The sequence below is a fragment of the Hypomesus transpacificus genome, chromosome 26 (genome assembly GCF_021917145.1).
Source record: "Hypomesus transpacificus isolate Combined female chromosome 26, fHypTra1, whole genome shotgun sequence".
NCBI classification, from domain to species: Eukaryota; Metazoa; Chordata; class Actinopteri; order Osmeriformes; family Osmeridae; genus Hypomesus; species Hypomesus transpacificus.
Genome location: NC_061085.1, coordinates 7909492 through 7934578, shown reverse-complemented (window position 1 = coordinate 7934578; position 25087 = coordinate 7909492). Strand labels below are relative to the sequence as shown.

At 48.9% G+C, this 25087-nt stretch overlaps 3 protein-coding genes across 6 annotated transcripts in view; all 3 read right to left on the bottom strand.

The window, feature by feature from the left end:
- Positions 1-13877, bottom strand: part of syde2 (synapse defective 1, Rho GTPase, homolog 2 (C. elegans)) — a 29840-nt gene extending 15963 nt beyond the window's left edge. Inside the window, exons 1-2 of one of the 2 annotated variants that reach the window (XM_047049450.1) lie at positions 11571-13877; positions 5045-5722 (exon numbers count right to left, since the gene is read on the bottom strand). In XM_047049450.1, coding sequence (XP_046905406.1) covers positions 5045-5722; positions 11571-13632 — 2740 coding nt within the window. In that variant the 5' untranslated portion in view covers positions 13633-13877. The remainder of the gene's footprint in view (positions 1-5044; positions 5723-11570) is intronic. The other variant, XM_047049451.1, reaches the window with a different exon arrangement.
- A 4566-nt stretch (positions 13878-18443) lies between these two features.
- On the bottom strand, positions 18444-20468 carry c26h1orf52 (chromosome 26 C1orf52 homolog). The gene is made up of 3 exons (XM_047050070.1): positions 19845-20468; positions 19314-19521; positions 18444-19194 (listed from the first exon to the last, which is right to left on the bottom strand). The coding sequence occupies exons 1-3, from the start codon at positions 20148-20150 to the stop codon at positions 19040-19042; spliced, it is 669 nt and encodes a 222-aa protein (XP_046906026.1). The 5' UTR covers positions 20151-20468; the 3' UTR covers positions 18444-19039.
- Positions 20469-20613: 145 nt separating this feature from the next.
- The window catches only part of ddah1 (dimethylarginine dimethylaminohydrolase 1), a 45009-nt gene continuing 40535 nt past the window's right edge, over positions 20614-25087 (bottom strand). For all 3 annotated transcript variants that reach the window (XM_047050068.1, XM_047050067.1, XM_047050069.1), the window contains exons 5-6: positions 24480-24623; positions 20614-22817 (exon numbers count right to left, since the gene is read on the bottom strand). In XM_047050068.1, the coding sequence (XP_046906024.1) occupies positions 22701-22817; positions 24480-24623 (261 nt within the window). In that variant the 3' untranslated portion in view covers positions 20614-22700. The remainder of the gene's footprint in view (positions 22818-24479; positions 24624-25087) is intronic.

The following is a 25087-nucleotide window of genomic DNA, read 5'->3' as shown; positions in this document are numbered from 1 at the left end:
TCGGAAATGAGTTAGGAAATAAAGAGGGTAGAAATAGGGAACAGATTTTCTTTCGAGTTCCAAGTTCCAAAGTTCCGTTGCAGGTAATTTTCCATGCAGCAAGCCCCTCCAGGGGTTGACTCTTCCGCCCTTTTCTTTTAGTGAGTTAGCTCGGTCCAAAACAGACCATCTGGACTGCTGAGCGCAGGATGGAGATAGAGGGCAGGGATAGCAGCTCGAGCCAGGAATGGTTTAGATGATTATAGTGGAATTTGTCAAACGGCGGGGTGTCCCCACTGCTAGCTTGACGGGGCGCTTTAGCCCGTTTCAAACTGAAAACTTTCCTCTGAGCTCTCCTAATAGGATTTCCTCTCCAACTAACCTCTCTTTTTAGCACATTAGAAGGCCTTTCGCATCAGGTTCAAGGGAGATTGTGCTTGCCACATGTGGCTGTAACCCTCAACATTAGGGAAGTTACATTAAGATAAAATAAAAACTGGCAGACTTTGAAGGAACTTTCAATCTTTACCTATTTAACATTCAGATACACCACAAAACGCCTCTATGGCCCCGTTAACCCTTTATTTCCCAGAGATGGGTAATTCAGATTTTCTGGTTTCGTTTTATAACCAAAGATCCACTGAGGCACTGAAACAAAGGCCTGCCTGATTCTATTGGCTCTTGAAGAGGGAAAGATTGGGTGGGGGGGGGGGGAGAAGTAGCATGACCTGCCAACATCACCAACTCTATTTTCAGAGGGGGCCCTGCTGTGCTATTCTGGAGAGGAGGGTTACAGGGAGGCAGGGGGGGGGGGGCAGAGGAGGAGCTGGAGGATGTAGAGAAGGGGTAAGATGGGGGCAGGAGTAACGCAGGGCGCTCCATGGAAAAGCACAGAAGAAGAGGAGGAGGAGAGGGGATGGGGGGGGGGGGAGGGGGGGGACAAAGGCACCCCTTGTCCTGCCGATCAGAGGCCCAGCCAACTGAAGGGGCTGTTCTCTCACATTCCATAATAAACCATGTTTAGCCTCCCCTCTTCCTCTTGCTGAGTAGACATCCTTGTTAGTGCTTCGTGTCAAACACACACGTACCCTGCCCTGTCGGGGTGTGAAAGGGAGGGGGGGGGTCGAAGGTAGGAAAGAAACGCCACTGTGGTACCCAACGTGAAGCGGGGTTGGGGTGGCATGGAAAACCTTCACCTTCACGAGACACAAGCGCCAATGTTGTGCCACGTGTGTGCGTCGTTCCCTGATAGTCTCAGAGGGAATGCGGCATTCGAATTTGGAGATATGGGCAACGGGTCAGAAGTCCAAGAGTCACGTGTCAGATGTTGACATGAGAGCCACCTTTAGCCTGGGCTTTACCCCGGACACATGTCATGTGTCATGGATCTTTCGCGTCGACATCCCCCTTAAGTCCCTCCTTTTTACGCGGTACTCGTGTCGATTTTCAGCCTGCGGCGAAAGCGTCACCCGACACGGCCCTACCTAAGGGTCAGGGGTCCCCGTTTGACACCTTAGCCCCGGGGGCCATGTCCAGGGGTCAAAGGTTGAAAGGCTGCATTCTGCAAGCTGGAACATGAGCTGGTTGACCACCGTCAACCCACCCCCCCCCCTGCCCCAACCACCTCCCAAACCCACCCTGCCTGACCCCTGGACCCACCCCAGGCACCCTGCCCGTGACACCTCGGACAAAGCCAGGAATTTACAACTGTTGATTGCTCCTAATAACGCTAGGCCAGGACAGGTGCTGAGGGATCCGAACCTGTGTGTCTGTGTGTGTGTGTTTCAGGCATTACGTTTTGTGTGCATGCTGGCGTAATGGCTGGGGGTTTGAATATCTATGCCAAGCTGATGTTTGCACAGAATGCGCAGAACTCACTGCGACAGAACAGTGAGGTCTGTGTGTGTGTTTGTGTGTGTGTGTGTGTGCGTGCAACATGAGGGTGTGAGAAAGTGGGAGCATTTGCGACCGTGTGAGTGTACTAAGAGACTGTCTAACTAAAGAATGTACTCTCCTGGGCTAGTTCAGAACATTCTCATGTCCTTGATTCCCCTGGCAGATATCTTTGCATTCTTCTGAGTGTGTTTGTGTGTCATTGTGTGCACATGTGCGTCTGCAATGCGTGCCCGTTGGACGCGACGGGGGGGGCGAGGGCCGTGAGGAATGAATGGAATACCTCTCCCCTAGGTTCTCTTCTCTGCGAGTCGGGGACACCTTGAATCGGTCGCCGTCCCCTTGTGCTCGGAAAATCCTTTGGCAACGGGATTCTTCCAGAGGCCACAAGAGCCCGGGCGTTTCATTACAATGGTTACAAAACCCCCCCGGCTAATATAGCCAGGCATGCAGGCCCTCTCACTACCACAACATGGCCACCTGCCAAGGCACTGCGCTCTATGTGGCCCACAGCTACAAGCAGACAGGCAAGTCAGGCAGCCAAGGCAAGGCATTCCAACACAGCCCACCCACCCCCCCCCCCCGTTTGTCTCTCCGGCAACAATGTTGCCACTGATGCTCGGTATCGCGAGTTTTAACTGGAAATCATCTAGAACGCGCCGCGGTCAAAACAACGGCGAAAATTGAAACCGCTGCCAAGCTGACCTCGTCCGATGGAGATTCCCCCCAAACAGGCCCTGAAGGGGTTTCTAAGGGCGCCCTCCAACGAGCGTGCTTCATAGTCCATCAATCATTATTCTCACACACAAATAGGTCTTTCAGATTGACAAAGGGACAAGTCAATGACGACCAAGTAAGGAGTCGCTGGTGTATCCGGTGGGGGTAAAAGGACCAACCAGCCGAACAGAGAGCCCCACAGTGGACCCTGGGGGTCATCTACATACACATGGATTCATTAAGTCAGCAGATGGATGCTCTTATTCAGGGCCGGTGACAAAGCATCACCCATTTTTAGCCCTCATCGTTGTAAAGCAGGCTCTGTTGGCCCTCAAGCACTGTTAAGTCATAAAGGAAGGACTGCAGGAAGAGGCTGTGTGTATGAATTCGACATGCGCCCCCCGCACCCCCCCCCCCTTTCTTTCAATTCTTCGCCCTGCATCCTCTCGCATAAGTGACTAGTGGTTGGAAGGCTCCAAGAAATAGTCTGGCTAGGCGGTCACCTTCATCTGAATGGCAGTTCTCCAATACACCCTGTTGGGACTGCAGCAGTGTGGACAAGGATCGCTTAACTAGCCTGGGGTAGCTGTCCCATGGCAGACACTTGTCCTTTTAACTTGCTGCTTAACCCCTTCCCCCCCCTCCCCCCGGCTAGCTTCTAACCACATGGCCTGGGTCTCTCCAGGACTACCAAGTCAGCAGTGCACCCCCACCCCCTCCCTCCCAGAGAGACCTAATCGCAGGCTTCTCCTCGCCCCTGTCCAGGTCGCCGAGGAGCGGGCGAGAGAGAGCCAGCTCCTGTGACGACGCGCAGGATTATGGGAGTATGTTTACCGCTTAACCGGGGGCCGTGCCAAGTCAGTCAGGGCTCAAAGCCATGACGGAGGGTAATACAGTTGGCACACACAAATACACACACACACACACACTGCTCCTCTTTGATGCCCGGTAAATGGACGTTGTTCTTTTTTGGGGGTTGTGGAGAAACAGGCTGAAGTTTGTAATGGCGTCGGCGAGCGCCCCCCCCCCCCCTCCCGCGCAGGACTCGACCACAGAATCAACAACAGGGAGTTAGATCCGGAACGGGGCCACTCCCCTCCTCTCACAACACAGCAGCCTTTCAAAAATAACAAGGTGACCGACACTGTCGCGGCGGCGCAAGATTTCACACGACACCCTCGTTAAAGGGCCGGCGCTCCTGTCAAAGCCTGGCTGCTAACGGTACAGACCCAGTCACTCCCACTCAAGAAGGCATCACGTGCAGAAGAAGGCTAAGTCATATCGGCCTTTACTTACCAAAATGAGTTTAAAGTGACATCTACTGACTAAATGGCAGATATAGCCTTGCTTGAATAGGATGTGCGTGTGTTACTTTGTTATTCCAGTCCTGTGCTGTGCTAGCACTGTGCTAACGCAGGACTAGATTAGCACCCCTCAGGCCAGCCTAATCCTAATCACTCATGAAAAGGCTCTCAGGTTGAAGACTGTGGACACGTGATGTCACGGAGGGCCATGGCTTTACAGCCTGTCTATGATGTTTCCCACCAGTCAGTCAAAATGACAACTGCCAACAACAAAAAGGCAATTGGCGTTCATAAGAGACCTGTTGCTATGACGGCAAAATAGCTGTTTGTGGCGTCTTGCTGTGGTGGATTTAGTCTCAAACAGCTATTCAGCCTTAACTCATCTTAACATTCAAACAAACAAGACGGCCTTTTGCATGCCAAAGAGGAGTCAACAATTGTAATTATATGTTCATCTCAGGAGTTTGTCAAGTGGGTTCAAGCGATTATGTTGCCCCACCAGAGGCAAATGAAGACGAGAAAAACACTTTTCCCATCAGGAGACGAGGAGCTGTGCGCTAGCTGTCAACATCACACTTGATGCCACAGGAAACAGTACCCACAAACACACACACGCATAAGCTAATGCTAACCAAAAAAAGTTAAACAAGTCTTCATCTCAATGTTTACAATCTTGTGCCTCTGCCACAAAGTTCATAGGATTTATTTTTCTTCAGGAATGCCAACTCGTTCCGCCTGGCTGAGTTTAGCTAATAAGTGACACCAGTGTGCCGAGATGTGATTATATACTGTGGTCCTGTCAATTTCCATCCAACTGAACAGACCAGGAGGGAAACAGCATTGAGCTAGCAGCAAGCCCTGTTCCTGGAGACAAGGTGAGGAGTAAATGACTGAAAGCTAAATGGATTGCTGATCCTCCGATTATCACCACAAACTGCTATTAGTTTGTCAGGTGCGAGACAACCACAAACAGTCAGACAGCCGCTGGCACAACAAATCCTTATAGGCAGTCTGGGGGAGTAAGAGAGAAAGAAAAAGAGAAAGAGGGCGAGAAAGGGAGGAGCTGTAGGAGGAAAAAGAGCAAGGTTGAGATGGAGAGTGTAGGTGTGGGGGCAGGGGACGGGCGGGGGAGGAGAAAGGACAGTCTATACCTGTAGCTCTGCCGGGTGGCCCCTCCTCCAGAGGTTTGCACGCGAGTGTCTGTCGGTGCAGCTGTATCTCCATGGAATGTACGGCATTCCCCTGACTCCCATCCCCACCTCCACCGCCCAGGCATTCCCCCACTCTCTCTAGCCCGGAGACACTGCAGCCCTCCTGGGTCCGGCCCGCCTCCCCGCCCCTGCTGGGCCTCCTCTGGGGGTCGGCCGTCGCGGGGACCTGGAGTCTGGCGGGGGGCCTGGTCGTCAGCTCGGGCTCGTCGTCCTCGGGGATGGGGTTGTACCAGATCTCCCCCTCGTCGTCCGCGTCGTTCTCCTCGGTCGGGTCCATGCGCCTGGGCTGGGGGGCCACTCGCGCGTGGCCCACACTCACCTGGGGCAGGCTGAGGCGGAGGGGACGGGAGGGGGGCGGGCGGGGGAGTCTCAGGTTCTCGGGGGAGGGGCTCGGAGGAGGGCGAGGGGCGGGGCCGCCGCCGCCGTCCTCCTCCGCTCCCGGGGGGCCCTGGACGTCGTCCGAGGCGTGAGGCTTCCCGGAGCTCTGCTGGAGCCAGTTGCGTTTCTTTGAGACGGTGATGTTGTTGTGCGGGGATCTCCATGGCGATGGATCAATGCCCTTACCCCCGGCCAGCTCGCATCCGTTTGAATAGGAGCTGTGGACATTCTCAATGAGAGCTGCAGGAGAGAGAGAGACACTCTTAAGTCTGCAGGACGGAGGTACATTTCACCAGTCTTGGGAGTTTTATAGTATGCAAGGCAATCAGTCAATCTCCCAAATTCGACATTGTAAACATCTGTATCATGAAACCTTCGGTTAGCACACAGACTACTGGCTGTCCATCCTGTGATGAGATGAGATGAGATATGGTTTTGAATATCGGCTCGGGGAATCTGGGCGCTCAAAGACATCTCACAGGAGAAGGAGCGTTTCACAATCGTCCCCCAAAACAACTTCAGACATGACAGCTGACAGGATGTATGGGGTTATGAGGTTGACACAAGCACCCCCAATGGCAATTTAATACATTTACAAAAGTCAAAATTGTAGATCTGACGTGGTTGTTTGCACTTTTAAAAGGGTTCATCGAGTTGACAATCAGGGGGTCACAGTTTACCAAGCTGATAATAAAAATCCCAACACAACACAATCCCAATTATAAATCGCAAAGTAACACTGCAAATCATGCCTCGTCTGACACGTCCTTTTTGCTCTGGCAGCTCAGTGTTGACAAGACGCGAGTTGACGAGCAGATGCCGGAAGAAAAACAGGCCGGCCGTGAGCCGGGGCTGAGAGCTCGGTCCTGCCGCGACACGCACGGTCGGGCCTCTCTAAAGACTGTTTTCATACGCGCCTGTTCTCCCAGGCGTGCCTCTCTACGCGCTAATGACAAACTTCTCCTGTGCTTAAGGAAACACGATTTCATGCGAGCCGAGCTACAACCGCCAAATTACAGACCGCTTCTGGGGAATATTTTCACTTATAAAACGAAATAAATACTGTCCTTCCTCCCCCCCCCCATGTGTGTGTGTGTGGGAGAGAGAGAGAGAAGAGATAGAAAGCGAGTGAGAATGTGAGAAGGGCATATCGCCGCTCTATGAGAAAGTGCTGCAGTGTCATGTCAAACTAAATGACCTTGTCCTCAACCGGCGCCATCAAAGCGATGACATTTCATAAAAACACATCACCACATGCCCTTTTTGTTGCATAACTGCAACTCAGAGGTCAGTAGATTGAGACTAAGGGGCTTTCTTGCTCGGCTGCTTTTATTGACACGGGCCTTGAGAGCTCCGAGCCAGAACGGTGTAACAGCTACCCAAGGATTAGCTTCCAGAAAGTCAATTCTGGTGAGATGTATCCAGTCTCTGATGCACTTTATTAACTCTTCATGAGAGCAGCTGTTGACTTGCCATAATTGCTGCCATCTCCAGTACCCAAATCCCTCAAACCGGAGGTCTGAAGTTCCTTTCACCACAACAGACAAAGTCTTGAACTTTGATTCTTTCTTCATGCTCTACTTCATACTCCACACTCCATTCCCTTTCTGCTTGCATTTAAGCTTAATTACTCTAGAAACTTGATAGTCTATAAACTCGGATGAAAATGAATCCATTATGAATGGCGTTACTTTAGCTTTCATCCAATTATCCACATGCTTACTGCCGTATAAAACAGCTTTTATTGGTTGGACCAGGAGTCACTTTATAATACGCTCTAATCTCCTAAAGGAGCAGATACTGTATCCTACTTTAAATAGAGACACAGGACCATCAACATGCTTCTCTCATTTAAATGTAATTGAAACCATTGGAGGAACTGCTACGATATAACAAACATAAGTTCACTGCCTACGGAGCTCTCTCAGCCACATGAGTGTTAAGTAAGCCTGCACTGTGTTTGCACTGAATGAGCCAGCACCGTGTTTGCATTAGCTCGGATTAAGCTTGATGTACTCTTTAGAGGGGTTGGGACTCTCGCTTTAGCATGTGCCGAATAAAGGGGGAACGGTGTTTTGGCTTTCTGCAGTGTCCCCTGGTCCTGGTAGCATTTGGCGTTAGCGGTTGTTAAATGGAGACTGCTGCTTTTGCATACGCCTGGCCTGATGGTTGACGCTGTTTCTTTTCAAGGGGTCTTTCATAACAGAGGAGGAGCATGCTGGGACACGTACAGCATTCCAGACCCCGTCTAGGAGATTTACAACCATCCCCTAACACCTACACACTCTCTAACGCACCTTCTATCGCACACTCTAGTCTACTCTATCCCACATCACCATCTTCAAAAAGAAACCTTGAAATCTAGGCACAGTTTAGGTCAGGACGTTTTGGGGCTCCTTTAACTCAGTTTAGGGCCTGGTTACCAAAACTTCTGGACACGTATACCTTTCCATACTGTAACTAAGCTAACTAAGTAACTAGCAACACAAACAAGCATTCAAACTCATAAAACATACAGTATCTTCAATATTGGCTGACCCGATATCATAGTAAGACCTGGCAACCCATTCTGAGGTGAGTTCACTTGATGACTGTCTGGCTCCTTTCATATTGACACACTCAACCAGATTGAGACTGCTTGCCAGGCCTGAACCTTTGCCCTTGGCTGCTATTTGGCGCAGGAGTCCAATGACCTTCACCGGTTTCCTGACAGCTTTGAGCGGAGAAGCCAATTAAAAATCGCCCTGAGTTCTGCACCCCTGCATGGCTGGGAACGGCTGAGACGGTGCTGCTGGCACGTCAAACACCCAGGACACAGAGGTACCAGATGGCTTGGAGAAACAATGTGTTGGTCTGTGTGTGTGTGTGTCACAGGTCCCAAGCAATCATGATTCGGCTAGACCGCCGGCAAATGGGAAGATGAAGCCACAAGGTGCCAAACATTTGAGTCATAAAACCCGATAGGTTTTTCATTTACAATGCTTCAAAAAGTATGCCGAAATGCACATTGGCGCTTCATGAAAAAGGAGATGTTTGGAAGGACAACACAGACCGTATCAAAATCCCTGCACAAACCAGCAGGATAAAACCTAGAGTACCCTTGAACATCGGATCTCTCTTTAGCACCGACATTACCCATAAATCCATCCACTCACAAAAACAGGAGACAAGACGAAACATAGTGCTACCCGCCGGAGTGTAAAAAAACAAAACAAAAACGAGTAAGTGTGGCTCAGGAACCAGACTTGGCGTGATGCAGACAACCCCCCCCCCCCCCCCCCCCACCCCCCAAAAAAGCAACAGTTTTGACGTGACTGAAACAGCCGGGCAGGTTGTCAAAGAGGATTGGGTTACATGTTTTCTTCCAACTCTTACTGTACACACGTTCGTGCACGCGAGCGGGGGAGGGGGAGGGGAGGGGGAGACTTTGACCCGGTGCCTTTAACGAGCATGCGGCAAACAAACTTGATCATATCCTCCGTGGTGGTACAGCCCCCTTCAGACACATCGCTGCTTAACAAATAGTAAATATCCTAAGTATGCAGACAGAGGGTCATTATTTTCTCACGAGGGGGAGAGGCTTAGCCAAAACAGGTATTGAAGGGGAGGGGATTGAGGGGAATGGAGGGGGAGGGAGGGGGGGGTCAAGAAAATAAAACCTTCAAAGGGCAGTCCTTGGGACAGCCCCTGAGGAGAGCATGACCGCCTTCGCGGCTGATTCGTCTACACCAGGTTTGATTTAAGCTCCATTCCTCGGAATTCCCGATGCACAAAAGCAAATAGCCTGGATACTGCTCCTGCAAGCCGCGCATGGCAGGCACTCGGGGTAGCATGTCCCCAGTCCAGCCCCACACAGAACCATCGACCAGCTCCATACAGACGAGCTGCAAAGAGAGACAAGAGGAAAGACAAAGAGAGAGAGAGAGAGAGAGGGGAAGAGAGAGAGACAGAGAGGAGAGACAGAGAGAGAGGAAGAGAGAGAGAGAGAGAGAGACAGAGAGGAGAGACAGAGAGAGAGAGAAGAGACAGAGACAGAGAGACAGAGAGAGAGAGAGACAGAGAGAGAGAGAGTTGTACGTGCGCACACGCAGCCACCCGACAGTGTATCATAGTGAATCACTGTTCTATATTTAATCCAGAACCTAAATCAAAGGAACTCACAGCACACGTTGGGGGAAGATTCCAAAGGGGGATTTCACATTGTAAATGTGTCATGCACAGTGCAGACCTTTCAAACTGATTACACTTAAATCTAATAAACCAAAACATTTATCTAATCCAATGAATTAGGCTATTGAAAGACTTCAAAGGGAGAGTCCCACTAAGTGCACACAAATATCTGCATACATTAAGATGGAATATGGCCTATAAAAAGGATTTCGTAGCTGCGAGTGGTAATTCTCATTGAGTGCTTTGACACATATTTTTTTGTATGGCTCTTTGTGGAGCTGTGGGAGGCTCACAGGGTTAAGATAAACCCAGGGCTGATGTTAATAAATACTTAATCGCCCTCCATTTTGTTCATTCATGGTGAGGAATTAAGTAACAGAGCGCAAACGAGTCAAACAACGGGAATGGCATTTGAAATATTCCCTCAGCGCTCTTTTAAAATGCGAGTTACCATGGAGCTGGCAAGAGCAAACTTATCAGGAAAGAGGGAACCTGACAGCTCAACCCCCCCCCCCCCCCCCCCCCCCCCCGCCGCCCCCCCCCCCCCCCCTCTTAAACACACACACACGCCCCCACCCCGCCACAAACCTAGAAAACACTGCCCTCTCAGCTCCCTCATACTACACCTTCTCACTCTCTCTCTCTCTCTCTCTCTCCCTCCCTCCCTTCTCGATCTTTCATCCTATTAGGGGAGAAATTGTTCTCTCACTCTCCTGTTTGTGGGCCTTTGCTGGCTGTAACAGTGGAAAGGTAGGTCAAGACACAAACAAAAAATAGAAACTAATGGGGGGGGGAATCGGTTTCAGTCGATTCTCTCTTTTTTTTCCTGTTAGGGAAATCTTAATTGCTTCCAACCATGGAAAGGTTCTGCAGTTTTGGACAGTAAGACAGGGAGAGTGGGTAGAGACGGAGCTGGAGGTGAACCGACGAGTTGGAGGGGAAGAAAAGACCGCAGGGAAAAGTAGCGAAAGTGGACGAAACAAGCCTGTCCTGAGCCAACAGCTGTCTCTCCCTCTAGCTCTCCCTCTCTATCTCTCCCTCCCTCTCGCTCTCTCTTTCTCTCTCTCTCTCTGTCCATTTCTCCCTCTCTTTCTCTCTCTCCCTCTCTCACTCACTCACTCTTAGACAAACAGCCAGGTCTTCCGCTGCGCTGCAGAGATCACGCTCTATTTCGAGCAGTACAGCAGAGAGTCAACAAGGCCGAGCACACGCAGCCTGGAGGCTGTTTACTCTGGACCGGACTCCCAACCCACCGCAACCACCATGCGGCACTGAGAAACTCACCGACGTGAGAAAACATCGAGTGGTTCGAAAAGAAATACGAATCCACATCTCGAAATACATGTTCTGTTTGCCCGGTACCAAATATATTCTTTCTGTTCTTGTGACGAGCAAATACAGTTGAATGCAATGAATTCAAGCATTCAAATGATCCCGCATTTCTGTCGCTAGCCAACAAGGAATGTGTCACGCGTGCCGTCAGTGCACAAAAGCCCTTATGGTTTCATGATACAGATGCTCTACAGCATGATTAAAAGGTCTACATCTCATACATACAGGATTATACATATCAAATCACAGCATGGGCATTCATTCACATTGTTACACCACCGCCACCACCATTAAACACTGTTGAAACTAGAGAAGAGTTAGTGGTTATTTGTACTACAGTAAGACCCTATGACCAAAAGGTGCTAATCGCTGTTAAAAATTGACCTAAATTAGTGTGAAGGAGACCCGCCACCAGTTAAGAGAATCCTACAAAGGAAAGCAAAGAGTCGAGGCATTCCATCCCTTTGCTTTGCATCCAGAAAAGGACCAACACCAGATGAAGTTGACATGGGTGAAGGAGGCAGACGACAACAGTCCCTCTTGAGAGTCGGGGCTCCACGACCGCCACTCCAGACGACTGTCCTACCTGACTGCAGCGCTGAGTGACTCGGCGGTGGCGGCGCGCTCGCCTTGTTCCTCCCAGGAGCTCGCCCCGTCTGGGCCCCGGGTTTGGGTGCGGCCGGCTGGCCGGGGAGAGGCGCCTTGTCCCGGGCGGTGGCGGGGCGAGGCGAGGGGCCCTGGATCCGCTGCTTCATCTCCGAGGACAGCAGGCGGCCTTTGTGCATCCACCCCTGCATCTTGTTCACCGTCACGCCGTGGCCTTTGGCCGAGTCTCTCGCGGCACGTCCGCCGCCGCCGTTGGCGCCCGGCACGCATCCGAGGGCGTCCGCGCTGTTGTCGGACGACCCGGTCAGGCTGTTGGCCGAGCCGCTGCTCTCACGCAGCCTCGCTTCCTCCAGAAGCGGGTCGGCGCTGCCGGCGCTATCCAACAGCTCAGAGACTCTGAGCGGCCGAGCTGTTCCGTCTCCGCCCGCGCCCGCCTCGAGGCTTCGGAGAGCGAAGGCCTCGACGCGGGGTCCGTCAGGGTACTTGATCGCTCCGTCACTAGCCGAGCGTAGTAAGGGAGGTCTGGCGTTTGAGGCAGACAGGTTAACCAGACTTTTACTAGTCAGTCTGTTCTTCAGACATGGCTCATGGCTCTTACTCAACATGAGGGAGTCTGTGTCGGAACCTTGGGGACTGTGTTCCCCGGAAGACCAAGAGTCACTGTCCACATGCTTGGCAGACGACCTGGAACACAGGCTGTCTTGAGAATGACTGGAGGAACTGGTCTGGTCTAGAAAACCACTGACACCGACTGGACCGTCAAAACTAATGTCATGCATGGCATTTATGAGCAAGTAATAGGCCTCTTTCAACTGACTCCTTAGCCTATCTGTCTCCTGGGAACTGTTGGTTACATGTTGCTCATCTGTCCCTGACTGAGTCAATTCTGGTGCTAATTTATCTGACGTTTTTCTATCGTTTGCCAGAGCTCTTTCGGATTCATAAAAGGGTAAGATTTCGTTATCGTAATAATCGTCGTCCTCGCTATCTAACGAGTAATGTCTGATAGGTCCTTCTCTGGTGCATAGAGATGACATGTTAATTTCGCATATCTCCAATTCTGTGGGGAAATATGTTGGGCTCTGAAGATTCGTCACTCTCGCGTCTACCGAATATTGGGCTGAGCTGCCGTAACTCTCAATATTCCTAATCAAAATGTTTTCCTCGGTGTAACTACTCGCCGGTCGATATGTGCAAGGGAAACTTGGCAGATACATATGTGTCCTGTTAGTTGTTACGTTTGTATCCAATAATCCATTGCAGTCTGGGTGATCGTTCACTTTCTCTTTTCTGTCATTCAGAGAGACAACATGCTCTGCGTTGAACATAAATTGGAGGCAGGGGTCTGCCCCGTCGCTGGGAGTCTTCGGATCTTTGTACACATTTGTTCCACTATTCTTTGAAGCAGAATGCTGACCATCTGTCAATTGAACTACTCTGTTCGCATCGGACCGGGTGTACAAAATGTGACTCCGACTGCTCCCAAACCCAATTGAATCACCACCGCTGTACTGGCGAGGCATGGTGACGAAGTGTTTAATCTGTGCATGCGGTCCTGGTGGCACTTGTTCCATTAAGTAAGGCCCATGTTTATGAATCCTCCCAGTCTCATCCCTATCATTCACCCCGGACTGCCTTTCTCTTTGAAGTGAGACCCCCAAGAGTTCCTCATTAACTTGAGCCCTAAACCCCGAGCCAGCGCTGCCCTGATTGTTCCCCCGGCTAGTGTTGATGTGCATGGTGGCAGCCTCGCGTTGCGGTAGTGCACTCTCAACCACTACGCTGCTATCCAGAACTAGGTGATCCTTCAGTTCAGAAACCCCGTCACTAAAACTCTTGTTACCACCAATTTTCTCAGCCTCACGGCACAGTTCTGAGAGCATAGCTACAGGTTGAGTTTGTGGTTCACGCTCATGCAAAACTTTTTCTTTACCTTCTCTGCCCCCATTAGCTGCAGCGCCGTATCCACCAGCTGTCGTCCCTTTCTTGGATTTCTTCCCCCGAAGTTTTGCTAATAAAGTCCTCCGCAGAGGATCAGCCATTCCTTTCCGCCCGGTGTTTATCCAGTTTCAGCACACTCTCTTCGAAAGGAAGAGACCGAGTTTGATTGCCCTCTCTTCGGTCAACACTCGCCGAGCGCACGGAGTCCTCTCCATTCTCCACTGTCACCTCTACACTGTCCCTCGGTCTCTGCCGTGTTGCCTACTGCATTGCTAGCTAGTTAGCTTGTTAGCTCACTTGCTCAACAGCACCTCTGTCTCCCCTTTGCCTATGTGAGCTCTCTGTCTCCCCCCCTCCTGTGCAGTTCAAATATTTGGAATATTTTCTAGCGTGGGTGATATGCGCAATGTCGTGCGCAAGGATTAGGTAGAAAGGCAATTAGACTGTCTTTTTTCTCAATAAATTGTTGACTAACTATGGGAACTATGAACTTAGTATGCGCTATTGGGCTAAGGCCAACGTCATAGAATGGGTGAGACAAAATATTGGCTTATTTTAACGTTAGTTCAACATTGACTAACGTTTTTTTAGTTGAATTGGTGGTTAGGTCCTATTTAATACAAATGCACCTCTCTTACTAAGTGAAAATACCAAAATTGTACCAACCAGTTTTCATCTACACCTGTCATTTGTATAAAAAATATTTACTCAGAGGAAAAATGTATCCCACAAGTGAGTGAGAGAGGCAGAGATGCAATTACACAGAAAACATAATCAGTTGAAGCAATTACCTAATGATAGGGAAGATTTGTATCTTTATTCTCATTCATTCATTATCTTTATCTAAGATGAATCTGAAGTGATCTCCTGACCCCTGTGTCTCCCTGAAGCCCCCCAGGGATACGGAAAATGGCCACAAAATCTTTTGAAACATACTTCACCATTACCACACACACACTGACACACACACATTTGTCACACACAGCCAACATTGCAAACGTGACATACCCCAGTTTTCCTCATAAGAAAAGACAAGAGTACAATGTCTGAAACGATTGAGAGCCTTTATTGCTAGGAATCCCCCATCATCCCACCGCCACCCCCCTCCGTAAAACGCGATAAGCATCTGTTATTGCTCTGGAGCCATGTAGACCTGACGCCTGTTCGTGCCTCACTGACAGATTAGACCTAGTCTGGGCAGCTATTTACAGGTCAAAGCCTGCAGGCACATGGGAGGAGAGAGAGAGAGAGAGAGAGAGAGAGAGGAGGGGGGGAGAGAGAGAGGGGGAGAGAGAGAGAGAGAGAGGGAGAGGGGGGGGAGAGAGAGAGAGAGAGAGAGAGAGAGAGAGAGAGAGAGAGAGAGAGAGAGAGAGAGAGAGAGAGAGAGAGAGAGAGAGAGAGAGAGAGAAAAAAAAAAAAGTGATTGCACTGTACAGAAGAGAAAATGAGTGACTGACATAACATTTTTTTGTGTGAAATAGTGCACAAGATGATGTAAGGTAAATCATGTTCTAACAACATAGTATGTTTCCTGTCAGAGTTCAGCTGAGCCCATAACTATCTATGAATTGTGTTAAAGTCAACATTGCTTCCACCAATAAGTATACCGTTTGAGTGGAAATAAGCTCAAATGCTATCTGAAAGTCCATGGCCATTTTGAGCTATGGACTCACATTGCTCTCAAAGTCTGAGCGAGACAGTTCCTCTTGTAGTGGCATCCATGTCAAAAGTTGTAAGTTGCTTCTTGCTTGTCATCTCATTTTTCTCATTTGGTAGGCTTTGAAAAGAATTGCTGTGGTTATCTGAAAATCTAGGGATATTATAATAATAATACATTTGATTTTCCAAAGCACCTTTCTCGGCACTCAAGGACACCGTACAGAGGTATATAAAAAAACATTAAAGATAGCAGAAAAATTTGAAATACAACATTAATTAAAAACAACAGAAGGAAGCAGTGCAAATGACATTACATGGAACAGGCAGTAGTAAAGAGATGTGTTTTGAGTTTATTTGAAATGGGGGAATGAATCAATATTTCTGAGTTGGGGTGGCAGTGAGTTCCAGAGACGGCTGAATGCTCTACTCCCCATGGTGGTGAGACGGGCAGAGGGGACAGACAGGTGTATGGAGGAAGAGGATCTAAGGGTTGGGTTCTTATAGCACTGTTACATATAGACCTGGTCCAAACCCTTTGAACTATCAATTCACATTGTGCTCACAAGTTCAATGAATCCAACTTTGCACTTATGATTAACCCAAGGAACTTCGTAGAACCCAAGAAACACACAAAACACGGAGCCCCGAGCTATTTCGAGTTCCTAAACGGATTCACAAGCGGGAAAAGAGGAGGCTTTTTCCTTTTGACATGTTCTATTCTCAGGTCTTTGTGATGGCAGAGGCAGAACATCTGCTTAGCTGGCTGCCATTCAGGCCTGCTTGACTGGCGAGTCAATGAGAGAGAGGGTGCTTGTGTGAGAGGCAGTGTATGGTCGAGAGTGTGGGGATGGGAGGTCTTGCAGCTGTTGAGGCTCTCCTCCCGATGGCAGCCTATTGTTCCCGGACTCTCCCCACGGTTTATTGGCCTTCCCTTTTGGAAATGCGCACCACGAGTAAATTGATGTCCTTGACCACGTAGTCTTTCTCAGGGTGTAAATTAGACTGGATCCCTGTCAGGAGTGGCGTTGCCAAGGGGACGCCTTTGTGCTTGTGAGCCACCATTTCTTTTCATAAGCATCCCGCCATATTCAGCTCCGGAAAATATGTGAGGACGGACACAAACCTTTACGATTGTTTTCCAAATTGTACAGGCAAAACGATCAAAAGTTGCCAAATTAGACACACATGATATGACAATTGATCTGAATTCCCTTTGAAAGTATTTGAATTTACCAGTGACCCTGTGACACAACATTTGACATGGAAGTAGAACCCTATATACTCGTAACACAGTAGATGTGACACCCCAAAAAAAAAATTACTCCCCAAGCAAGGCAGAGAAGTATCTACAGTACAAGCTTCTGGTGCTTGTGTCAGGTAATTAACCTGCTCCAGCCACTTAAACCTCTTAAGGCATGACAGGACAGGGCAGAGATACCTATCTCTCCCATTACTGGCCTGGCTAATGCTCTGGCTACCACTAGCCCCCTTACCCCCCTCCTTCTGCCAGCCCCCTGCCCTGCCTTTGTCTCCACTCTGCTTTATCAACAGACATCCACTGACATGTTTATCATGACAGAGGTCAGACTACCTGTCTCCCGTCTCTCTCTGCTACTGTTCCCCCATTTCAGTGGAGTCTGGCTCCACTGGGGTGATTGAATAGAGACCTTCCCCTGGATCCACTGACTTGGAGCCTCATTGCCTATGAGCCTGTTCAGCCTCGCCCCGTATAGTAGTACTGACCCTTATATCTCTTGAAGTAAGGGCAGGTGGATAGGGAATAGTGGAACTGGCAATTTCACCTCCCTCCCCCTTTCACACACACACACACACACACACAAAACATAATCATTAAGATGATTATATTGTACATTGAGATAACACACAGTACTTTAGATGTGCCCAAAGCCGAACATGTGGTCGCCTTACATGAAATGCCCCAAATCCGGTATGGCATTCCCCCGCAACATCTGTTTTAGGCCATCCAGCCCAGCCAGTGGTGTGAAAAGCAACTGTTTGCTTCTAGAAAACATCTGCCCCAGGCCCCTGAGTGTGAAGAGACGATTCAGCACCCAGGCATTCCCAGCAAGCCACATTGACAGCTCTCTATCCTCACACTTAGCAACACTAAGGGCATAAATATATATAGAGCCCCGAAGCAGATAACAGCACCAGCCAAAAGCAGGGATTAAGCCCCCCCCCCCCCCCCCCTTCGCTGCCCATCGTCAACCCCTTCACCTTACAGTAATGTGCGTAAACGTCACACTTATTCATTGCCGAGTGCCAAAAGTGATCCATTAGCAATGGTGGATTGAAAGTGCATTAAATGTGAGGGAGATTTCAAAAATACATCAATATGTTTACAACCGAAAGGCCACACTGTGTCTTGTGTATACAGGCAGTGTGTGTGCTTACTGACCATATCCCATCTGTGACAGCACGGCTTATGAAATATACACAAAAAATGGTGTTCATACTGGCCAGTCTTTTACAGTAGACAACAGTCAAAGGCTAAACATATATTTTCAGTCACCCACTTCTCAGCTCAGTTCCAGGAGGCCATTATCACTTGTTTTCCTGGAAACATTTCCACTGAATATGAGGCATTCTTGAACACGGACAGATGTGCCCCGATATCCATTTATCATACAGTGAGTCAGGCGAGAAGAGTTATTTGTTCACAAATATGCCCGATAAAATCTCAAGCCCTGCTGCTGGGTTACGTTTCAGACATGGCCAGGCACATACCTGGATACTGGAATTTTATCAAAAGCATATTTACTAGTATTTCCTGTCAACGGACGATGACAGACAGACCCGGAATGCCTCTGATCACGAAACCGTTGCAAGCAAGTAACAGAAACAAACCTTTTTTTTTTCTTGGGCAGAGTGCAGGAACCCCATTATTTTTGCTCCATTGCTTGCTAAAAATGTTCATGCACATCAATCAGAAGGACTCCTGACATAAAGCTATGAGTATAAAAACAAGTCCAGATAAATGGAATATTACTGGATACAAGGCCACAGACAGAATTGTATCAGTTTCATACTGAATACAAAAAGATTTAAGAAATTTTGAAAGTATGAAAAGCCCCTCTAAAGAAGCTTGTGCCATTGATATATTTTCTCACATCAAGATCACAAAATTGATTGAGCATTAAGACTTAAACACATTTTATCTTACACAAAATGTGTTAGGATACAGCCCTAATATTTTGATCAGTGACGAAAAACGACAGCCCTCACAAAGTTCTACAACCATACACTATTTATTGCATCATTTGTGTAATACAGAGGCATTTATAACAAAACCAACCTACTGTCAACATGTGGTTGAGTGTAAAAATATGGCAAACATGAAAGGGCAAAATACAATAGTGGCTCTGTTGCGCCATCTAGTGGAAAGTAGTCAATTGTTATTTTCATTTCAGAATCCCGTCAACACTGTAATCGATAAAAATAATTCAATATCTTACATCAAATACTTTGCTACTCAAAAATAAAAGTTGCCATATAAAAATAAATTTGCTCATGTGTGAGGGACATTGATGTAAATGGGGCCTCATCTATACCATTGAACAAGAGAAACACCCGCACACAGACTGAAAACAGGTTTTCCTCCAGTCAGAGAATATTCTACTCATGGAAAAGGAGTTCAAACCAAGTTAGGGTGTATCACAACAACAACGTCTATTAAATATATCCTGGATAGACAGGGTAGACAAGCACTTTTAACCAGGGGCTGGTCACAGAGGAGAGGGGTGTCTGGGGCAGAGCTTCAGGAAAGTCACTGAGGATTAGTGGACCCAGACACAAATTGAGGCCCATGCTTCACGGAGGATTTAGGCCTCACTCTGCATTCTGACGGAGGATTCTTTTCTCTTCTTCGACAAAGCTCTTGTCAGAGGTGGCTTGTCCCATATCCCTCTTCCTCTTCTCCTTCTGCTGGAAGCTCTCCACCCGTCGCTTCTTGGCCGACAACGACTGCGATTTATCCTCGCCGTCTACACAGGGAAAGGGGGGGGGAACACAAACAAATCACTCGAATGAGTGAGTCACGCCCGTCGACCACGTCCGACGTGCGTGGCCCTTAGCGGGGCCCTCAGCGGTCGCCAGTGCTCACCGGAGTCAGAGAGCTGCTCCTCTTCGGGTACGAAGATGGCGTTGCCCGTGTGAGGCTTGGGCGCGTCGTCGCCGTTGTCCTCGTACACGTTGGACCACTTGATGGCCATGTCCATCCCTGGGGGGGCTCCCTTCTTCTTCTCCTCGGTAGCGTAGGTCTGGGGAGGGGGGACGGCGTTGGTCTTCCATGGTTTGAACTCTTTGGCGGGCTGCAGTGCAAGGAGTGGGGATAAATATCATGAAGTGTAGGCCTATTTCATCGTGAGTAGTTCATGCACAGCAAAAGAGGGCCAATGCATGCATAACAGCGTGCATGCTGTGAACATTGAATTTAGGCTACTAGGCACTATGGCACAGGTATGGCAACGAAGTGAAGTATGTATACAGGTCAAAGATGTCCAGTGCACATTTTATTTTTGTCAAGTGCAGCTGCATGCAAACACATGCACGTGGTTTCCATCTAGAATCCAGATTTATCGAACAAGTTTGCTGTAAAATCATCCAGCTAATTAGTTACAATTGCCAGGCCTACCTCTTCAGGGGCTTTAACAGTGCGGCTCTCCCAGTCTATTTGTTTATTCAGTGGATTGTAGAGAAAGGACGGTTTGGACACCGATTTAAACAGATCGTCAGGTTTGGGCAATGGAGCTCCACTGGATCCCCTCTTGGTGCCCTGTTGGGGAGATTTCCCTCCACTCCCAGAAGCAGCAGTCCCCTCTTTTTTGCCCGATTTCTGTTGGTCCTCATCCGAATCGCTGCTATTGCTGTCGCTACTATCGCTCAGGTCATCGTAGCTTGAGAAGAAATGGAAGGAGTCGGGTTTCTTTTTATCAGACATATTAAACAGATGATTGTAGAAGCTGGTTTAGAGGTAGAAAGACCTGTACGATATGATTCAGTCTATGCTTTTTTATATATTTACTCTGACTTTACTCCATTTTGAAATAAGCTGCGCCGAAGACGTAAAATGTTGTGGGCAACGTAAAGGAGACGCGTTGTCGTAAAACAGTCCAATTGAAGTCGTAATTTTACGGTACATTTTCTCCCACAGTCCTGTATGGTACGGTTATATATGATTCCATCCTCAAGTTTATTAAATTAGTCATACTGTAGGATACAAATAAAATACAAGGCATGAGTTTGCCATTGTTCTAATCTACAGCGACACTGTTCATCTTAGAATGGCTCATCTGGCCACAGGAGGGCGATAGAGGGCTTTATGTTTTTCTTTATAACTTTTCATATGCAAAATGGTCACACACGTCTACACTTTGTCAACCATAATAACAACACAGAAAATATTAATTGTTAAATTTTATTGTACAAGGTGGATAAACGGCTCAAATCAGGATGGAGGGCAAGAGGGTAATTAATAAATGCTAAGCTCTGGCACAAAACTATTGCTAAAACCAAACAAAACCGAGTACCTAAATAACACTGAAAATGTCAAAACAATGTCATGACTCGTATATTACGGACATAAATCAACTTAAACATAACAAGTAAATATCTCCATTTGAGGTGACCACATGCACCAGGCCAATACTGCCTCCCCCTATAAGTGTGTGAGCTCTGAGCTGGACACACAGCAACTATAGTATCATCACCAGGCCTGCCAAAAGCCTCCTGTAAAATATACTGCTAGTGTCACAAATTACGCTTTTTAACGGCAGGTCATTGGACCCCATTGCCAGACTGTATGATATCACTGTCGTAAATTTCCCCAGAAATGTCTATGAGGCAATAGCACTGAGAAAGAAAAAGAGAGAGAGAGCGAGTTCAAGAGAAAATGAGTGTTTACTGGCGTACAAGACGCTCTTCCAGAAGGAATTCTTTCCATGTTTCATCACGGTTCGCTCTCCCTTCCCCGAGCGGCCACGGTGCACGTCGGCACGGGCTGAAAAGCACGGGGAACGCAACTGCCCGTGACATCACTTCCTTTGAGGACATTGTTTTCATCGGCATCGCGCTGCGCGACAAAAGGTGTCAGTGAAACATGAATACACCCAATGTGTACAGACTCGGTGAAGATCACACAAGTGCATATGCCTGTCTCTGCCGGGATCTGACCAGTGAGTCATCGCTGGGAATGTTCTGGAACTCACAGGGATAAGGCAATGTGGGGAAGAGATCCTTATGAACACTAGTACACAGCTGTCATTGGCTGCCAACAATGTGGTAAACATGCTGGAAGAATTCTGGTTGCAGCCCTGTGGAGTGTACCATCTCTCCAGCCGGGATAACAGTTGGTGTCAGATCATATGGTATGACCCACAGCTCACATCGATTTCACAGTATGTGCCAAGACCAAGGAGTGCAAAAACCAATAGAGGCTGTAAAAACAGTTGGCACTGGTATCTTCACTGCTGGGAATATCCGTCAGATCATTTCAGATTTGAGCACGCAGTGGTTGCGAGGCCACGTTTGTTGGTAAGGGCTACACGGTGGCAATAAGGTCCAAACTAGTGATATTACAAGCCCACATTACAGACAGGGCAGGGACACATTCAGCCCCGAAACAAGTTGGGGGTTTATGTCATGTAGGTTTAACAAGGGGAGTCGGTCCTCATTGATGCTGGATGGAATAATGAGCACCACCATCACAGCTGGGGACCAATCAACAATCACGTTAGATAGTTAATCATTAGTTCTGAGGTCAATTTAATACATCTGTTGAGTAAAGAAAAATACCTTAAAGGCCAAATTATTTCCTTATTAATTTCATCAGCGGTTAATTAAATTAACTTGACGGTGTCCTGACAAAAATAGCTTTCTATTGGTGCGATGAGAGTCTAAAAATAAATCATTACAAATATATAGACCCCTCGGCAGTTAGACAGTCGTTATATTTTTGTCTTGCTGTATCTGTGTTAGTACATTTAATAGACCTACTGCACTATGCATTCAAACAACTTGAGCTGTCCTGCTTGAAAAAAAGCTTATATCAATCATGTTAATCAACACTGCAGTGTTATAGGTTCTTAGAGATTTGTAAATGTTGACCAGCAAGCACAAGGATTGATTTACACAAGTACTCCAAGACAGAGAAGGGGGTTAGGTGTTTAGTGTGTGTGGAGCAGGAGGTCTCTCGACATGGCGTGCTATCACTTTCCTGCACGACGCTACTGATTCGCCATCTGCTTTCCTGTCCTTGCTCAAACCCCATAAACAATGGCCAGTAAAGGCAACAAAATCGGATCCCAAATCAGTTGCGTGTGCAGGGGGCGGGAAAGGGATTGTTAACCACTGGGAATTGTCACTAAACTGCCCTGACCAGATGTTGAGAACACGATGCTACCACACCGGGTGGAGGGACCCCTCCTGCCCTCACAGACCAAAAGACACCCCAACCTCCCCCCCCCGCCCCGCCTCCCCCTACTGAGCATGCTCAGATGTTGGCCGTCTTGTTGATGAGCACGGAGCAGCAGGTGAGGGCTCCGTCCACTTTCGCCTTCTCCATGTTGGACACGGGGATCAGCATGTGGTCCTTCAGCTTCTCAAAGACCTACACGGACCCCCCGGGGGGAGGGGGGGGGGGGGGAGGGGGGAGGGAGGGGGATTGGGCAGAAGAGAGGAGAGAACAGAGCGTGACTGGAGGACCGCAGGAAGCGTTTCGAGTGTTTTACCTGTCCACGCCACGACGCCTAGTCCTCCGAGAAGCGGATGGCTCGAGGGTCCCGGACGAACGCGTTGAGAAAAAGTTCCCTGTCTCTCGCAATAAGAGTGAGAACTATTACGACATCCCAAAAGGCCCCCATAAAGCAATGTGTCACTCTGCACTGTTACTTTTTTTTCTTCTCTCTTCCAGAAGCAAAACCAGTGTTTTCCTACAAGCCTTCCAGGCCTAGATCCTTTTCACTCTCACACTCTGACTACCCTCTGGCCTGTGATGCTGGGCCTGGGCTTGTCCAACCAGCAGGGACCACAGGTCACAGACTAGCCAATCGCATTCCCTTTTCCTAACGCACCGGGGTCCTACTGTTGCCTTCCTATGGGGCTGTTCGTGTTAAGACGACTGAAGGCAGCGATGCTAACCATCAATGAGAAATTGCGCTTCTGCCAAGCTGGAACATAACCTGCCTTTTACAGCGTCAGTCTCCCCAAAAGAGTCTCTTTTTTATGGGAGTCTGAGCACACCAGCTGGGTTCTTATTACTAAGGTATGAATGTACAAGGAGGGTAGGGGGTGGGGGGGGTAGGGGTGGGGGGCAAGACTGCCCTCTCTGGGTTGGGGGTGGGGGTCGTTGGGGGGGTTACCGTATTTCACAGAGGCCTTTGTGTGTTCCGACTTCTTTATCTCCTCGGTCGGTCGGTTCTGCCCGACCGTAAAGATGCCCCCCAGGACTACCCCCCCTTCATGACCCTGTCTTGCCCCCCCCCTTCCACCTCGCCAGCCCCCCAACCCTCTCTTGTGACCTCCTGCCTTTGTTCAAGGAGGGCTGTTATGTAACCGTGCACGGCTAAAAATAGCCCCCCAGACCAGGGGTTTTGGGGTAAAAAACGTTCAGTCTTAGAAAGCAGCAGCCTTTACAGAAGACCCAACGTTAAGCTGACTCGTTTCCAACTTCTGCCTTTTCTCACTGTGCGGTGACAGTTCCCAAGAGGATTTTCTCTTCTCGAAAACCAACCGCAGTCAGCGCTGCTGCACAGCATGGGCACGCGAAACGTGTGTGTGTGTGTACGCTTTGTGTGCGGGCGAAAGAAAGAGTTCTGTGTGACTAACTTGCACAACCAAACACAGTACTCACTAATCTTCTGCAGGAGACGGCGGGATTTTATAAGGTTCGAGTCAAACTCCCTTTCAGTCGATCATCCGGAAAAATATTGAGCTCTTGGGAGACTCAACAGTCATTCTGCACCCAAAAAGGCATAATTTCCCAAATTCTTCACTCTATAAATAAATGCTGGAGTTTGGTTCTGACCACAGGGTACATTCTGAGGTTTCGGCGCTGTCTCTGAAGATTGCAGGGTGTTGGCTATGGTCGTGTGTGAATGGGGAGTTTGTCGGATGGGTTTGCGACGGCTTGCGACAGAGAGGTATCTTAATGATACGGCTGCTCCCACCACAACAGAGCACGAGACGATCGCATCTCATTCTGAGGTACAGTGGTGCGTGGGCTTTGAGAAGACCCTGTGTGTGTGTGTGTGTGTGTGTGTGCGCGCTTTACCTTGGCACTCTCTGGGAACTCTTCTGGCATGCAGTGCAGAAGAACATGGCCTTTGCTGGGCAGGTTCATGTAGACGCAGTTGGCTGCTACGTCGTCGGGCACCGTCAGCTTGTCATAGCGATGGTCACTCATCTGCTGCATGATCTGAGAGACGAGACAGGCCCGAGGGGGGGGGGGGGCAAGCCGTTAGGGACAAACCTAACGCTAAGGACGTCGAAAGGTGGCTGGAAAAAGCGAGTCTATATGCTGTCGCTCCAAACCTCTATCTGGGCCTGGGCCTTAATGGAGAACACAGGAGAAGACAGACATTCTTTCACAGCAGATGTCATGTTATTTATGTAATCTGATGGTCTGGGGAGAGGGACACGGCGGCGCTTTCTGCCAAGTGGAAGACGAAGCGGCGAGGATGTTATGACCAGAATGCAGGGCAGGTGTCTCCAAATGTTTATGAGCGGGAACATCTGCGGATACCTAGGGAGGAAGAAGGTGGGGAGGGCCGGGAGTAGAGGAACAACATTCGGGAGGTATTTCGAGACGTGGAGAGCGTGAGATCTCCACCAGATATGGACTTGCGGTCCCCGCGTCCTCTCCTGCCTGCCTGCCTGCCT